Genomic DNA, 17,855 nt, shown 5'->3' on the forward strand with positions numbered 1-17,855 from the left:
ACAACATAATCCTAAAGGAATCATATGTTCGTAAGGGCAGCTGGAAATTCTTGCAGTATTGGTGCCATTGAGGTAGACTGAATGCACACTTGAGCTGACAGATGTTTAAGTAAATTTGACCTTCCACTCACAATGTACGAGTAACTCAAGAGGCAGGAAATTTACATGCCGGTTTGTCCATTTCACTTGCAAAATCTTTTCAGGCGCTTGTGTCTGTACAAATCCATTATTTAAAGCAGGGTAGTGGCACCCCAAGAATTTCGAAACATAAAATATAAAGTTAGAAATATATGGGTGTCACGGTGGCGCAGTGGTTAGCATTGCTACCTCACAGCGCCAAGGACCCGGGTTCAATTCCGGACTTGGGTGACTGTCTGTGTGGAGTTTGCATGTTCTCCCCGTGTCTGCGTGGGTTTCCTCCGGGTGCTCCGGTATCTTCCCAAAGTTCAAAGATGTGCAGGTTAGGTGGATTGGCCACGCTAAATTTCCCCTTAGTATCCAAATGACAAGTCAAGCCGAATTGCCTTCCGCCGCACTGTCGGGATTCTATCAAAAGTGTCAACCTGCTCAGGGTAAACGCAAGGGGCCACGCTAAATTGCCCCTTCGTTGGAAAAAAAGAATTGGGTACCCTAAATTAAAAAAAAAAAAATCTTCTGAATCAATTGATCTCCAGCTTCAGGATGTGGCTACATTGACCATTTCCCCGCATGGTGGTGCAGTGGTTAACACTGCTGCCTCATAGCTCCAGGGACCCGGGTTCAATTCCGGCCTCGGGTCACTGTCTGTGCGGAGTTTGCACTTTCTCCCCGTGTCTGCGTGGGTTTCCTCCGGGTGCTCCGGTTTCCTCCCACAGTCCAAAGATGTGCAGATTAGGTGGATTGGCCATGCTAAATTGCCCCTTAGTGTCCAAAAGATTAGGTGGTTATTGGGTTACGGGGATAGGGTGGAGGCGTGGGCTTAAGTAGGGTGCTCTTTCCAAGGGCCGACGCACACTCGATGGGCCAAATAGCCTCCTTCTGCACTGTAAATTCTATGATTCTATGAATACCTGAGCAGCAACCAGCGTAAACAAAGCTCTACCTCATCAGCTTGACCATCAAAACTGCGCTCCAGAACCCAGGCTTACCATTGGTTTATTTTCTTTTATAAATTTAGAATACCCAATTCATTTTTTCCAATTAAGGGGCAATTTAGTGTGGCCAATCCACCTATAGCATGCACATCTTTGGGTTGTGGGGGCGAAACCCAGGCAAACATGGGGAGAATGTGCAATTTCCACAAGGACAGTGACCCAGAGCCGGGATCGAACCTGGGACCTTGGCGCCGTGAGGCAGCAGTGCTATCCACTGCGCCACCATCCTGCCCGGCTTGCCACTGTTAATACGACAGGAAATAAAACTAACTTAAACCTGCTTATGTAGTGCCTAGCATAGACTGCGAGCAGAATCCAATTAAAAGTTGGAATCAAACCATGATTTCTCAACATTCGAAATAAGTGGTAAGTGGTACTCCAAGACCTGTCGATGATCAGAACCCTCTGATAGTTACCACTAGACTTATAAATAAAATTTATTTCACCTTACTCCTCATTAGTGTAAAATGTCCAAGAACATGCTTGAATAGTTTGTACTGCTCTGCCAGAATAAAATGCAGCGCAAGATATTTTGTTCTACATCAAGTGCAAAACATCACTTACCTGCAGCCTGACTCCCCAGGCATGAGAGTAACTGAGTACATCCCAACATTAAATTGGATTTTGATTGCTAGGCAAAAGTATCTCCATGCAATTTTCCATTTCACTATACTTGACTGAAGAATTTGAATCTTACTCTCAGATGGCCAAGGACAGAGCTTTAAAGGGACTTCAAAAAAACAAGATGTTGTTGCAATTTAGATTAACTCATTGCTCTGTAGAGATAGTGGGAGATATCTATCTGTGCCCCACTCACACACTGCTAGGTGTTCAAAAGTACAAAGAGCACGTAGACTAAATATTGTCCTAACTGCTTATAAAAGGACCGGCACGGTGGTGAGCGCTGCTGCCTCACAGCGCCGAGGACCCGGGATCGATCCCGGCCCTGGGTCACTGTCCGTGTGGAGTTTGCACATTCTCCCCGTGTCTGCGTGGGTCTCACCCCCAAAACCCAACTGATGCGCAGGGTGGGTGAATTGGCCACGCTAAATTGCCCCGTAATTGGAAAAAAATAATTGGGTACTCTAAATTTTTTTAAAAACTGCTTATGATTTGTATAACCTTCCAGTTGGTGAAGTGCAGACACTAAGAAAAAATACTGGCCTGTACTGTAAATCAGATAACGGATTAGGAGCAGGGAGAGATACTTTGAACTTCTTACCACGAGCGCACTGACAAGGTGGTCGTTTCACCCCATCCCACAGGTGACTCTGTAACCTGAGTAACAACGTCAAAGTTACAATTCAAACTTTGCTGCCTGCAGACTGAACTTTTATCACCAAAAGAACCTTTAACTAAATGTTAATAAACTGAATTGCGTGCTAATTGTGCTTTCACTTTTCACTCACTCTCTGGCTGCTTTTCATTTGGCGTAATCGACCGAACAAAATCTTGGGGCGTCATGAACACTTCGGAATCTCCATTCTCGTTGATGATCTTCAATGTTGCGAAATATCGGAAGATTTTGTCCGGAGTGGAATATGCCCGAATTCGATTCTCATATTCCATTACCTGGAAAGGAAGGAAAGTCGAATTGTAATTGGGAGCACCTCTCATTCATCATGGCAGGGCAAGTTCACTGTTGAACATGAGAGCACCGTACTTGTAGCAGCTAGCCCCTTTAAGGGACCATCTCTGATGAAAGGGGTCATGTGACTTAAGGGGTCATGTGACTTGCGAGTCCAATCAGAATGGAGTTGGTAGTTCACTGGGACGTGTTGGGACTTGTCCCAGAAGCTGCACCGAGTGTGGAAAGACCGTTTTCAAGCACTCTGTGAATAGTTGTTTATAGTTGGAATAAATTGTTGTGTTTTATAAGTTGCTGGTGGAGCCGCTTCTTGAAGTTATTACAGTACTTCAGCAAATTCTCAATAGAAAACAGTTCACCCTTGGCTTGAATGTTGGTTCCCAGAGAAGGCACATGTCCTCATTTCTCGAATCCCAAACGACAATAAATATCCTCATGATTTTACTCCAGCTGGCGCTGCTGCCATACAAATGCTTGTGCTACAGTCCTCTTAATAACAATAACTTCGACAATGTTGACATTAACCCATTTATTTTAAATTAAGTCAGTGAATTCCTGTAATTTAGACTATTTGTTGCAATAAATGTATATGAGTTAAGTGTTAGTACAGCACCTGCGCTAACTTTAAACAACTACGATGGATCTGTCACACTTCAAAAGGTCAAGTTTAGAAAAACTATTCCAGTCAATTCATTCTGCTGGTTTCTTGCTGTCTGCAGTCGCGGATTCACAGGCATCCCTTAATGTGCAAACTTTGATCAGCCACAGCAATTAATCTGTAACTGCCCTCAGATCATTAAAAGCAAATAATGTTCGTGGCTTAACAGAGTCTGGTTACATTAAATACAACATCACCTGAGCAACAGAATAAAGTCACTGCACATTACATGGTATGAGACTCCTGTTATTACGAACACCATACACAGTGACTTGTAAGAAATGCCATGAGCAATATGCTATTATAAATGTAATCCTGTTTCAAGAGAATTCTGGAAACATTCTGCAGCTGACATTGCAGTTTCAATACTATTGCTTATTCAACTGGTGTGGACAGAATACTGATTCAGAAAGAACACTTTTCTCCTTCACTTTTACTTTCAAAATCATGATTATATGCAGATACTCCCAATGTTAGCTGCTCCCTTTCTTCCTCGCTGCAATATACTCCACCAATTACAATTTGATTTCATTTTCCACATAATTTCTAATGTTATGATCCCAGCTGACTGGACAAATAGGATCGCAGGGTAGAATCCAGCTCGATAGATCCTAACTTTCCTCCTTTGCTTAGATACGTGGAGGGCAGCTACTGAGTAGAGTCACAGGAGTCAGCCCCCCGCCCCCCATTCAATAATTTCAGGACTGATTGGTTTGTGTTTCAAATTCCACATTCCCATATCCCTGATAACCTTTGATTTCCTCGCCTAACAAGAATCGATTTATCTCCAACTTAAAAATATTGAATGTTCCCGCCTCACTGCCTTCTGAGGCAGAGAACTCCAAAATTGCAAAACCCTCATATACAAAATTCTCTTAATTTTTGCCCTAAAAGTGCGACCCCTAATTTTAAAACAGTGAATCCCAGCTCTGGACTCGCCCACAAGAGGAAACATCCTTTTGTAAGTTATGGGAACTCTCCATCCGAGCCAGTTAGGGCAACATTGCTATAGAAATGGCAAGACTTACAGACATTTTAAAATAAGAAAGCTTTCCTGCAGAAAGCCTGCAACAAAATGGCTGGAAGCAGCCAGACAGAGAAATGCACATCACAAGATCATCCCAGAGAAGAACAAAGGGGACAATGGGCCAGGGCAGGGACAACTGAAAAATTATGCCAGGTATGAGGATGGCTCAGAGTGAGCTGAGGAAGACAATGACTATGGAAATGAGTTTCTGCCCAAACCAGACAGAAACCTATTCCACTAATGGCAAACTAATTCAAACTGTCCCAGTATCTCCTAGGAGCCATTTGCGAGCAATCAGGCAAGCTCCGGAGACGTCATCAGCTATTGTGAGGAAACTGATCAGGTTAACTTCTTCCTATCAGCCTCCCCGAACAGGCGCCGGAATGTGGCGACCAGGGGCTTTTCACAGTAACTTCATTTGAAGCCTACTTGTGCCAATAAGCGATTTTCATTCATTTCTAAGGGTGATTAGCGCGCCTTTTGTCTTTGAAACCGATCAACCGGCTCCATTGAAATATGTGCGCTTAAAGATACAGGACACAGACGAGAGCGATCTTGGGTAGATTTTACTCAGAAGTTCCGATTGAGAAGTTTTGCGCAGAAGTTCGGGCTGGAGGAGATTTGAGAACTAAGAAGAAGAAACTCTAAAAACCTACGAAGGGACCACCACAAAGTAGAACTACGGGCCCAACAGGAGAAGCAAGTCTCCACGAACCAGGTGCAGAGGCAGACCGTTACGAACTAGGACCCAAGAAGCCAGAGGGGAGCCTGAAGATTTTGTGTTTGTAAACAGACCCATTCAGCTAGGATGTGGTGAGTATATTTTGTCAGCTTACAGAAACCCCCAATTAGGCTAGGCTTGTTGAGGAGGGTGGTAAGGGACGGTATATAACAACCTCTTGTAAAACATTGCTAAAATTGTTTAAAGTAAGGATTTTTGTGGTGCCGTTAGTCCTAGTTCTCACAGACATAATTGCAAGTGTGCGTGTGTGTAGATTTCAATTTGGGTTGTGGCTTTCATAAACTGGACTTCCTTTTACTTGAATAAATTACTTAATTTTAATTCACCTTGGTTGTGGTCTCGCCTGTTCCCTTAACACTCGGCCTGGCCAAGTCACACTCAAGTGCCAGGACATAATTCCGCAGTTGAGCATCTTTGAGGGGGCCTGGGTGCCTCGAAACACTCATCCAGGAGGAACCAGCTGGTTAGGGATAAACAGGAATTCCTCCCTCTCTCTCTCTTGTGAAGCAGCCCTAGCGAGGCACTTACAGGGTGGTAGTTTTCGCCACCGACAAGCGAGAGAGTCACACAGGTGTAGGTGGCGGTCAGGATAGCTGGTGTGGCACAAGGACAGGGTCACCAGTCAGGTATAAACGGTGAACCTTGCTCACTCTCCCTTGCGAAGCGGTCCCAGTGTGACGCTTCCGGGACTTTGATTTTAAAGCCTGCAGTGGAGAGACACCCACAGCTATCTGTGAATTCCAGCCTGTTGTGGGGTAAAAACAACACCCTTCTACACTTTCCATGTCCACCTTGTCGAGACCATGTCGAGGATCTTACATACTTCAATCAAGTCACCCCTCACTCTTCTAAACTCCAGTGGAAACAAGCCCAGTCTGCCTAACCTTTCCTCATAAGGCAACCCTCTCATTCTAGCTACCAATCTAGCAACCCTCCTCTGAACCACCTCCAATGCATTTACATCCTTAAATAAGGAGTCCAAAATTGCACACCTGATGCCACCAATGCCTTGTACAATTGAAGCACAACATCCTTACTTTAACGTTCAATTCCTCCTGTAATAAAGGATAGCATTCCATTAGCTTCCTTAGTTACTTGCTGTACTTCCTCTCATACTGGAATTTGTTCCACCTGATTAACCTTTCAGTCATTCTCTATCGTTCTTTATATTCTGACCAATTATCTAACCTGCCATTCACTTTGCGCAGTTCCAAGCTTTTCCCTCAAGTTTGGCGCCTTCTTTAGTTGACCACGGATGGTTAGAATTTTAGCTTAGAATTTTTCTACTTCAAGTAGGAATATACTTATTCTGAGTATTCTGAAATATCCCCTTAAATGGCTGTCACTGCTTCTCGACTGATCAATCCTCTAACCTAATATCCCAGTTCACTTCAGCTAGCTCAGCTTTCATACCCACATATTTTACTTAATAATAGTCTTAGACCCATCCTTCTCCCTTTCAAACTGGATGTAAAATTGTGTTTGCTGCTACTTCAGGGGGGCCTTGACTCTGAGGTAATCAATTAACCCTCTCACATTACACAATACCAGGTCTAATATAACCTGCTCTCTGGTTGGTTCTAGAATGTGCTGCTCTAAGAAACTACCTCGCAAACATTCTATGAACTCAGCGCAGCACGGTGGCGCAGTGGGTTAGCCCTGCTGCCTGACGGCGCCGAGGTACCAGGTTCGATCCCGGCCCTGGGTCACTGTCCGTGTGGAGTTTGCACATTCTCCCCGTGTTTGCGTGGGTTTCGCCCCCACAACCCAAAGATGCGCAGGGTAGGTGGATTGGCCACGCTAAATTGCCCCTTAATTGGAAAAAATGAATTGGGTACTCTAAATTTATATTTTTAAAAAACCAAAAAACATTCTATGAACCCCACATACAGGTTACTACTGGCAATCTGATTTTTTCAGTTTATACGTAGATTAAAATCACCCATTATTATGCCATCTTTTTATCACACGTACCGATATTTCTGCCTGTCTACTTTGTCCTTCATTGTGGTTACTGTTCAGGAGACTGTAGACCACTCTCATAAGTGAGTTATTTCGCCTACTATTCCTAATCGCCACACAAATTGATTCAACATCCTGATCTCCTGTACCAAGGTCACCTGCAACTTTTGCATCGATGCCATCCTTGATTAACAGAGCTACCCCTCCAACTTTGCCTGCCGTCCTATTCTTCTTTAATGTCATATACCCCTTAATATTGCGGATCCAATCCCAGTCATCCTGCAGCCACGTCTCTGTAATTACCAAATTTATTAACTACAATGTGCACAATCAATTAATTTACTTTATTACGAATGCTATGATGGTTTGAATTAAGTGATAACATTACACCCCTGAGGAGGAAGAAGAGGAAAATCAACTGGTGTTCATTTTCCTGATCTAGGTAGCAGAGTATATGTTTGAATACTGGGTGATGATAGTATCAGGTTTAGACCTCATCATCAAAACCTGCTTATATTGACTGTATATATCATGCAGGAGCAACCGGCACTTAGGAAAGAACAGACACCTATTCAACTGTACCATAATGCAGGACCCATAGTGGAGGGAAGGTAAGAAATCTGGGTCATTGTTAATCCTGATATTCTGGTCAGTGTGCCCCAAATTTAAAAAAAATAATATCCTGATATTCCAAGTTAGCACAATGATCCAAGCAGACAGATATACCTTCCGATCTCTGAAACCTCTCCGCTTCTTCTTTTCAATCTGTACATCCTCTTCCTGGGAGGTCACAGCTTGCTCATCAGCCTCCTCCTCCTTATCCTTATCCTTAAAACTGTCAGGTCTGGGTGTGCGTTTCACTGAGGGAGCTCCCTCTGCATGTGCTCTGTCGAAGAAAGGCAGCAAGTAAAAATTTTAAGGCTTTCGTACAACATAGAACATAGAGTGCAGAAGGAGGCCATTCGGCCCATCGTGTCTGCACCAAACCACTTAAGCCCTCACTTCCACCCTATCCCTGTAACCCAATAACCCCTCCTATCCTTTGGTCACTAAGGGCAATTTATCATGGCCAATCCACCTAACCTGCACGTCTTTGGACTGTGGGAGGAAACCCAGGCAGACACGGGGAGAATGTGCAGACTCCGCATAAACAGTGACTCAAGCCGGGAATCGAACCTGGGACCCTTGCGCTGTGAAACCACAGTGCTAACCACTATGCTGTGCTGCCTGAGAATGTATTTATATTATCACTTTCCTTTTGGATAGACGTTGAGGGACATATGTCAAGAAAAGGTTGTTTCACCTTTAAACCTCCCTGAAAGCATTTTTATTGCTGGACCTTTACAACAATTCTATCACCATTTTTGGAAAGATGCCCGAATCGACATTCTCTTGATGCATAAAGAAGATTGTGTTGGGTCTACAAATTTCCAAACTCTGCCCACTGTAAAGGGCAAGACTTTGAACAGCGGAGTCTAGTTTTCTTGAAAGCTGTTGTCAAGAGCTGTTTTACATTGCATTGGTTTGAACTTGGACTCTGGGATTTCTGAGCTGCTGAAACTGCCTTGTGAGCTTCCATCCATCCTTCCTCTGTAATGGCACAGTGGTTAGCACTGCTGCCTCACAGCGCCAGGGACCTAGGTTAAATTCTGGCCTTGGGCGACAGTCTGTGGAGTTTGCACGTTCTCCCCGTGTCTGTTTGGGTTTCCTCCAGGTGCTCCTATTTCCTCCCAATGTCTAAGATGTGCAATTTAGGTGGGCTGGCCATGCTAAAATTGCTCCTTAGTGTCCAAATATGTGCAGGTTAGGTGGGATTACGGGTAGAGGGTGGGGGAGTGGGCCGAGGTAGGGTGCTCTTTCAGAGGATCGGTGTAGATTTGTTGGGCCAAATGGCTTCTTTCTGCATTGTCGGGATTCCATGGATTCTTTAAACCTGCTCCAATCTCGGACTATGGTCTGTGCACCACCCTCCGCTTTGCTCCACCAGTGTTGGCAGAATCTTCAGCTGCTTCAGACCCACACTCACCAACCGGTTTGCCTTTATCTTTCTTTCTATCTCCATTTTTAAACATCCATTTTCAACCCAAGTCATTGGTAATCTCTCTTAATTCTCCCACCACTAATTGTCATCTATTCTATTCACATATCTGGAATACATTAGAGTCCATGAATTAATTCATTGCTGTTCTAAAACTACCATTCGATCATAAACTCTGGACTGGATTCTCCATTATTGGGACTATGTTCCCACGCCGGCATCAAAACAGGAGAGTGTCACGCCAGAAAAACTGGCAAAGGGACACGTATTCCTAGCCCTGCAGGGGGCTAACAGGGGTCCGGCGTAGATCTAGCAGCTTTTGCTGCAGATACGGGCCCCCAAACCTCCAGGTCGAAGGCCGCGTATGCGCACGGCGGCAACCTCCAGCGGCCGCGCCGTGCTCCATGGCCCGCGGAGCTGGACCCGAAAATTAAACACTCCGAACGGCCGCGCGCCCAACCCTCAAAGCCCACACAAGCATTTACCGGCCACGTACAAGGGCCACCCTGCCCCCGACCCGGTAGGTCCGAGGCGGCATGGCGGCTTTTCGAGGCCCACAGAATCGGGGAACCAGCGCCAGTCCCGATTTCTTGCGGGGAAATGGAATCTCCGCCCCCGCGCCGGCCGTGATTTCCGCGTCGGGGTGCGGAGAATTCAGCCCCTTATCTCCTAAGGAGTAATTGTAGGCTTCAGATTCAAATGCTAAACCCACCTGCTCTGCTCGCAAGTGAAAAGGAATCAATTTCACTCCCTGCATATCTTCAGGTAGCGAATGAAAAAATCCTGAGACACCCCCAATACATACACAGCATTCACAGGCATGCACCATCTCAAGTTTTGAGAAGGTAAATCAGGAAGGACTATTTCCATTATTTAACAAGTTGGAAGACAGAGTATGGTTGTCGGTCTGGCCGGAGCTGCAGGCGGGGTGGATGTCTTGGCCTTTGCCTCGCTGATTGCTCGTAGGATCTTGTTGGGGTGGAGGTCAGCTTCTCCACAGAATGGGGGGGGGGGGGGGAAGAAAGAGAGGACCTGCTGCAGTTTTTCACCCTGGAAGAGGTGAAATTTGCTCGGCAGGGGGGGTGTGTGTGTGTGTGTGTGTGTGTGTGTGTGTGGGGGTGTGTGTGGAAGCGAGTGATGGGTTCTACAATTGTTGGGGGTTGTTTGTCATGCACTTTCGGGAGTTGGTTTCCGTTGACTGTTGGGGGGGGGGGGGGGGCGAGGGGTTGAGGGGCGATGTGAATTGTAAAGCTGTTGAATAAAAATATTTCAGAAAAAAAATAGAAGGAGTTATATGTTTATTACCAAACGAAAAAACGGGATGGATTAAAATAATTGTGTTTTAAACAGGGTGGTTGCTGGCACATAGATGACCTGGTTTTAAAAAGTTGAAGCGGGGTCAAGAGTAGCTCTTAAGCGGAAAATGAGCAAGTACCTCGGTGTGGGAAGAGACAGAAACATAACTCTCAGAAAGCGACAATAGGCATGATGGACGAATAGCTTCCTCCTGTGGTACAAATTCTATGACAAATAATCAGGTAGACCGAAGTGAAGCCAGGCAGAGGCAGCAGTGACCACTCCACTGTCCTTGCACTTTCTGCTTGCAGCAGCCCAGCAGTTGCAGACATCACCCAGAAAGATTGATTGCCACCTGGGGATTGTGGCAAGTGGTGCAGATAGTGTCACCATTCTGCAATGTGCTTTGGATTAAAATGTGTACTTCCACGACAATAACAATAATCTTTATTATTGTCACAATTAGGCTTACATTAACACTGCAATGAGGTTACTGTGAATATCCCCTAGTCACCCCATTCCGGCGCCTGTTCGGGTACACAGAGGGAGAATTCAGAACGTCCAATTCACCTAACAGCACGTCTTTCGGGACTTGTGGGAGGAAACCGGAGCACCCGGAGGAAACCCACGCAGACACGGGGAGAACGTCCAGACTCCGCACAGACAGTGACCCAAGCCGGGAATCGAACCCGGGTCCCTGGCGCTGTGAAGCAACAGTGCTAACCCCTGTGCTACCGTGCCGCCCAAACAGAGCTGCTGGAGGAACGTGTCTCACCGTATTTCGTATGTGGCTCACAGTTGCGCTGCGGTATAAAAAACGCCTCAGATCCAGCACCAAGCCACTCTGGGAGGGCAGTGGAAAGCAAATGTTAAATAAAAGACTGAATAATGAAAATGAGCAGACAGCAGAGGAAAGGTGACAGTCAGAAAGTTGTTCAAGAAACTCATCACGTCTCATCCCTCAGTGGCTCTTTCAACGTAATAAGAATGACTGTATTCACAAATATGAAAATAAAACTCTCTCCAGAAGCCAAGCAACAAATTTCTCTTTTAATAACCATGACTCATAAAACAAAGAACATGCAGTTTCTTCCCAAACCCTCGCCATCAATATTTGTTAAATCAAAGAGAACCTGAACTCGAGGATTAATGGTATATCTTTCCCTTCTCTAAATGAACAAGTCTTATTGCTATCTCTGATTATTTAAATCATTGCTCTTCACAACTCTGTATTTGTCTATAAAATATGACCATTAAGGACTGTAATGGCTCTGCTTTATGGTGATTGAATGCAAATGCATAAAGGAGTTAAGCATAAAATAATCATCAACACTGGCGGTTTTACAGCTGAAATGAGCAACACCATGGAAATACGGTCCATATTTAGGGGAGAGTTACTTCAAATCAGAAGATGGAAAATGGCCTGAAAGAGACCATCTGAAGAGTGCAGTATCAATAGTCAAAAAACACATGCACTAAGGGCAGCACGGTGGAGCGGTGGTTAGCATTGCTGCCTCACGGCACTGAGGTCCCAGGTTCGATCCCGGCTCTGGGTCACTGTCCGTATGGAGCTTGCACATTCTCCCCGTGTTTGCGTGGGTGGATTGGCCACGCTAAATTGCCCCTTAATTGGAAAAAAATAATTGGGTACTCTACATTTAAAAAAAAAGAAAACATATGCACGAATGTCAGGACAGACCAAGAGTGACAGGAAAACTAAGAACAGATTTGAACCCACCTTTACACTGACTAGTGGGGTATCAGAGTTACTGGTCCCTTTCACACAGCTAGCGGAAACACCAAAAACTAGTCAAATTAAATGCATCTTATGCAATGGATTTTATGCAAGATATTCGGTACTTCTGGACTTCACAGAATCACGGAATTGTTACGGTGCAGAAGGGGACCTTTCGGCCCATCATGTCTGCACCAGCCCTCAAGATGACAGTGCCATTCTCTTTCCATTTCCCCTACCCCTGCACATTAGATAATCATCCAATGCCCTCTTAATTGCCTGGGCCGAACCTGCCTCCACCACACTGCCCAGGCAACGCATTCCAGAACCGAACCACTCGTTGTGTGTAAAGGTTTCTCGCACATCACATTTGCTTCTTTGCCAAATCACTTTAAACTGGTGCCCCCTCGTTCTCGACCCTTTTACGAGCGACAACGAGTTTCTGTCCAGCCCCCTCACCTTGAGCATCTCAAATCAAAACTCCTCTCAGCCTCCTTCTTTCCAAGCTGAACAACAGTCCCAAGTTTAACGTTGGCCGTTGATGCCATTATTGCATGACCTGCATGTTATGAGCCAATGTAATTAGGGCAGAGCAGAAAGCGGTTTGTAGAAACAAAGCATATTTAGACTCGGTTCATATCTTATGAATTAAGTTGGAAATTGCTTCTGTCAGATGCCGCGGTGGTTAGATTCAGTGCTTTGATTTTATGCAAAGAAAACGTAATTACATTTGCTCAACAAAAGGATTCCATGTTACGCAAAGCACAAGAAATCATTTAAATCTGATTTATTTTATTGTCAATGTCAGCCCAATTTCTATCCTTGCAAACGGAACACACTTGGACAAAAATGTTTCTCCTCCCAGGTTGGTCAGTACGCTGGAGCACCACAATTCTGCAACAGCTACATGCAGGGGCTAGTGTTTTTTAGTTGTTTGCCTAAGCAGCCCTACCTCGACCATACTCGATACCATTCGTCTCTCCTGAGCCAAATTATTGATTTTCTCCGTTACATTTTGTGACAAAAATGAAAACTAACTAAAAACACAACAATCAGAAGAAGCCTCTCACGCGTTAGAATATTTGTACCAGAGAAGTTACAATTCCCAACAATCCAGGTTGATTTTTAGCCTCCAAATGAACAGCAGGGCTAATCCCACTACCCTGGTCCACAACACTTTGACTCCCCTATGATCAACAACCCAATTTAAGGTTTAGGGGCGACACGGGGCAGCATATTACAGGGGGATGGTGGAGGGGGGAATGGATTGGTGCCCACTCCCCCCTTCCCCTCCCCCTCCCCCCCACACCCCATCCAGAAGCAAAATCGACATGGAGCTGACTTGCTTCACACAGACATAGCGCACTGCGGGCGGGCTAAATTGGGCAATGTGGAACTTCAAATGGGGAGCAAGTCCCACCCTCGGGTGCTACAAGTAGGTCCCAAAATAAGGCCCAAGTTTCCCAGAGCAAGCTATGCCCGTGGTCTTTGGCGACCAGCACTTGGGCAGTGTCCGCTGGGGAGGGGATAGGTGAGATGGCGGGTTTTAGAGTGCAGATGCATTTGTAGAAAGAGAGGGTACTATCTTAGGGGAGGGGGTGGGTGGCTGCCTCCCCTCCCGATGCACAAAGGGCACCCCACTCAAATCTAGTACCTCCCTTTCCTTCCCGTCCTTTGAAAAAGGTTTTTTTAAAAGCGGCTTGCGCCCTCCATCTGTATTTTGTCATGGGCAACGCTTTATTGGGGTCAATTAGCTTGTTAATAAGCTCAATTGACCCTTGGTTACTTATTTAAATGTGGCAGATGGGTTGCTGATTTCAGCGCCCTGTTATGAGGTAAGCTTGAGGGTGGACAGGAAGATGGTGGGGATTGCACCCACCCTATTTTACGTACTCCCCCACCCCCACCCCCACTCCTAAAAAACACAAGTCGCGGGCACATCAAATGCAAGCCCATGGTCTCCTCATTAGCACCGATTGTGTATTCCACCGGCTCAGAATCCTCCATCCTAAATCTCTCATGTTTAAGCGTACATCTCTGTGACCTCGTTGTGCTCACAATCAGTGAAACAAGTCTGTTTCGATTCACTCTATCTCGTCCCTTCACAATTTATGCCACCCCTATCAAATCACTTCATACTGAAGTTGCCTCAATCGTGGGGATGGCCGGAATGCGGAATTCATTGCCACTGGCCATTGCTGAAATCACAGGCGATTTATTCAATAAAATTATACCCGTGTTTCTGTGATCAGCCGACAACTTAAAAGTGCAGTTTTCAGTCAAATTGTGAATTTGAAAAGGTGAACAGCAGATTAGATATACTGCCATTGAAACATAACATGCGGAAAGACACTCACCGGGTCAGGCAACATCCGTTGGTGCACATGGGAGGAGAGGTATAAATAATTATAAAATGAGGTAAATTCAAACAAGAATCGTTCAAAGCAGTTCCTGTAATAACTCGCCAAATCAAATATAGAATAATTGTTTGGAGAATTTGATGGGGATCAATGGCAGGAAGCACAGAATTTCAAGTTTTTTAAAAAATGCAGGATCAAATGGAAATTTAAGCTGCACTAACTGATGTTTTTTTTTCCCAGTGTTAAAAAGATATACAATCATAAATTATGGAAGTACCGCACGAACGCCAACACATTCCTCACTTAATACTGGTCCCGAAAATACTTTCAAGCAATGGCCCTGTTTTTCGGAGGTAAATGCAGAGGCTATTCTGCGCACAGTGATGAGATGATAGCTCAGCTCATCTTGCTGTGGTATGGGTACAGGTGGTTTCCTTTTCTTTGTATACCTTTGCCATGGCATGACTGAGTCTTAGCAAAGAACTGCAGTCCTGTTATCTGATATGGAGTTTCCTCTGACATTCTCCAGATGTGGGAAATCATATTTTGGGTGGCCAAGTGCTTGACGTGTTATCGTAATTTGTAAAAAACGTCTGTTGGCAAAATCCTTCATGAGTCGCCTGCTGCTTGGGGAAGGGATGTGGCAGGTTAATGGAAACAGTTATGCCAAAATAAAATGCCTGCGTGCAAACCTCTGCATCGACTCTCAAACCCCTGTTTAAGCTGCTATCGATTTGGAACACAGAACCCTAAGCTGCTCTCGCAATGTATCATCAGCGGAGAACGATCCGGCTCTGTGAACAGAGGCCTTTTGCACAAGGTCAAGTCTATCTTAAATGAATGAAAGGGTTTTACCTCTCAATGTATTGGGAAGGATCAATCATGAGAGTTTCGGACAAAGCTCGGCACTGTTCTGTGCTGTACTGTTCTACGTTCTATGAGAGTATGTGAAAATGCTTTAAGGGGAAAATTAGATAAATACAGGAGGGGAAATGCCCTTAGTGTCCAAAATGGTCGGCGCAGGCTTGGAGGGCCGAAGGGCCTGTTCCTGTGCTGTATTGTTCTTTGTTCTTTTGTTACGGGGAGAGGGTGGAGATGTGAGCTTAAGTAGGGCGCTCTTTCCAAGGGCCGGTGTGTACTCGCTCGGCCAAATGGCCTCCTTCTGCACTGTAAATTCTATGATTAATAGGATGAGATGAAGTAGACAGAGGAGGAAGCTCACGTAACGCTGTTGGGCAGCACAGCCTGTTTCTGTGCTCATAAAATTCTATGCAAAAAAAAAGTATTGTTAACTTGCCCTCCAGACACTCTGCGAATCCTCAGCCCAACATCTCTCCTCATCAGTGGGTGTCATATGGGAACATTGCAGAAGAAAGACCATCTGATGGAGTATTGCGTGCAGTTCTGGTCGCCGCACTGTAGGAAGGATGTGGAAGCATTGGAAAGGGTGCAGAGGAAATTTACCAGGATGTTGCCTGGTATGGAGGGAACATCTTATGAGGAAAGGCTGAGGGACTTGAGGCTGTTTTCGTTAGAGAGAAGAAGGTTAAGAGGTGACTTAATTGAGGCATACAAGGTGATCAGAGGATTAGATACGGTGGACAGTGAGAGCCTTATTCCTCAGATAGTGATGGCTAGCCCGAGGGGACATAGCTTTAAATTGAGGGGAGATAGATATAGGACAGATGTCAGAGGTAGGTTCTTTACTCAGAGAGTAGTAAGGGCGTGGATGCCCTGCCTGCAACAGTAGTGGACTCGCCAACATTAAGGGCATTTAAATGGTCATTGGATAAACATATGGATGATAAGGGAATAGTGTAGATGGGCTTTAGAGTGGTTTCACAGGTCGGCGCAACATCGAGGGCCGAAGGGCCTGTACTGCGCTGTAATGTTCTATTGTTCTATCTTTCCATGCAGTCATTAATGCACTCATCTGCTATGACATAGCACCCCAAATGCAGGGTGGGAGGCAGAGATGGAAATATGCTGACAGCTGTGTCCTCATTTATTTGGGTTTTGCTAATTAATCGCTTTCCAGTTGTTCGTAAACTGACATTTTGAGAGTGCAGTTGCTGCGTGTGGCACTGGTTCTCAACACAGTGATGCAAAACCCTCTGTCCTGCTGCATTAACAGAAGCTAGTCTTCCAGTTAAAACAAATCAGCTAACATCTGAATATGTTTACTCATTACCCTACTGTGCAATTCTTTACCCTTTCTGACATATGTACGTCACCCAAAAGAAGTTGGGGACTGGGCGTTACACGAGGAATATCGTGAACAGGAAAAATTAGCATTCAGTGTCTAAGCGGGTATGATTGCTGACTGGACATAAAGAGGAAATGGGAAATTCAAGCAGATCTCAGAGACATGAATTATTTGATGCACATAGCATAGAAAAACACAAACTGGGTGGCACGGTAGTGCAGTGGTTAGCACTGTTGCTTCACAGCGCCAGGTCCCAGGTTTGATCCCCGGCTTGGGTCACTGTCTGTGCGGAGTCTGCACATTCTCCCCGTGTCTGCGTGGGTATCCTCCGGGTGCTCCGGTTTCCTCCCACAAGTCCTAAAAGAGGTAATTTGGACATTCTGAATTCTCCCTCCGTGTACCCAAATAGGCACCGGAATGTGGCGACTAGGGGATTTTCACAGTAACTTCATTGCAGTGTTAATGTGAGCCTACTTGTGACAATAAAGTTTATAATAATTCAAACAGGGGTATGTGAAAAGTTAGGTTGTAAATGTTTGACTGTGAATTACACAACAGCTTGGTGAGTTTATAGAACCTCCAGCTCTTAGCTACAGATTTATTTTTTAAAATGCCATTTGCTTGGTGATTATTACTTTAGCATCTTGCAGAAAACAGTTTGCTGGCGAGGAGGGAGCTGTTAAATTTCTCCAAAGACAGTTTGAAGCGTCCAGGTTGCGTAAAGATCTCAAAACATTCAACCTTGATATGATCTGAATTATTGGAAAGCAAAGGATGTTTGTGTTTAACGTACAAACCACGACTCAGAATTAGTTTTGATTCAAGCTGGAGGAACATCTGAACAGCTGGTTCCAAAGCTTTGCCCTCTAGAGCAATGTGAGCCTCTTTCAAGCGTACACTCAACCCACACAATGGTCAAAATCATTTTTTCCACAAAGAGTCATAGCTATTTACAGCATGGAAACAGGCCCTTCGGCCCAGCTTGTCCATGCCGCCCAGTTTCTATCACTAAGCTAGTCCCACTTGCCTGCATTTGGCCCATATCCCTCTATACCCACCCTGCCCATGTAACTGTCTAGCTGCTTTTTAAAGGACAAAATTGTACCCGCC

The 17,855-nt window shown here is 45.1% G+C and overlaps 1 protein-coding gene across 5 annotated transcripts in view; it reads right to left on the bottom strand.

Moving 5' to 3' along the window:
* Positions 1-17,855, bottom strand: part of micu1 (mitochondrial calcium uptake 1) — a 131,684-nt gene that overhangs the window by 55,738 nt on the left and 58,091 nt on the right. For all 5 annotated transcript variants that reach the window (XM_072491468.1, XM_072491465.1, XM_072491469.1 and 2 more), the window contains exons 4-5: positions 7,837-7,996; positions 2,543-2,705 (exon numbers count right to left, since the gene is read on the bottom strand). In XM_072491468.1, the coding sequence (XP_072347569.1) occupies positions 2,543-2,705; positions 7,837-7,996 (323 nt within the window). The remainder of the gene's footprint in view (positions 1-2,542; positions 2,706-7,836; positions 7,997-17,855) is intronic.

This window comes from Scyliorhinus torazame, chromosome 28 (assembly GCF_047496885.1).
Source record: "Scyliorhinus torazame isolate Kashiwa2021f chromosome 28, sScyTor2.1, whole genome shotgun sequence".
NCBI classification, from domain to species: domain Eukaryota; kingdom Metazoa; phylum Chordata; class Chondrichthyes; order Carcharhiniformes; family Scyliorhinidae; genus Scyliorhinus; species Scyliorhinus torazame.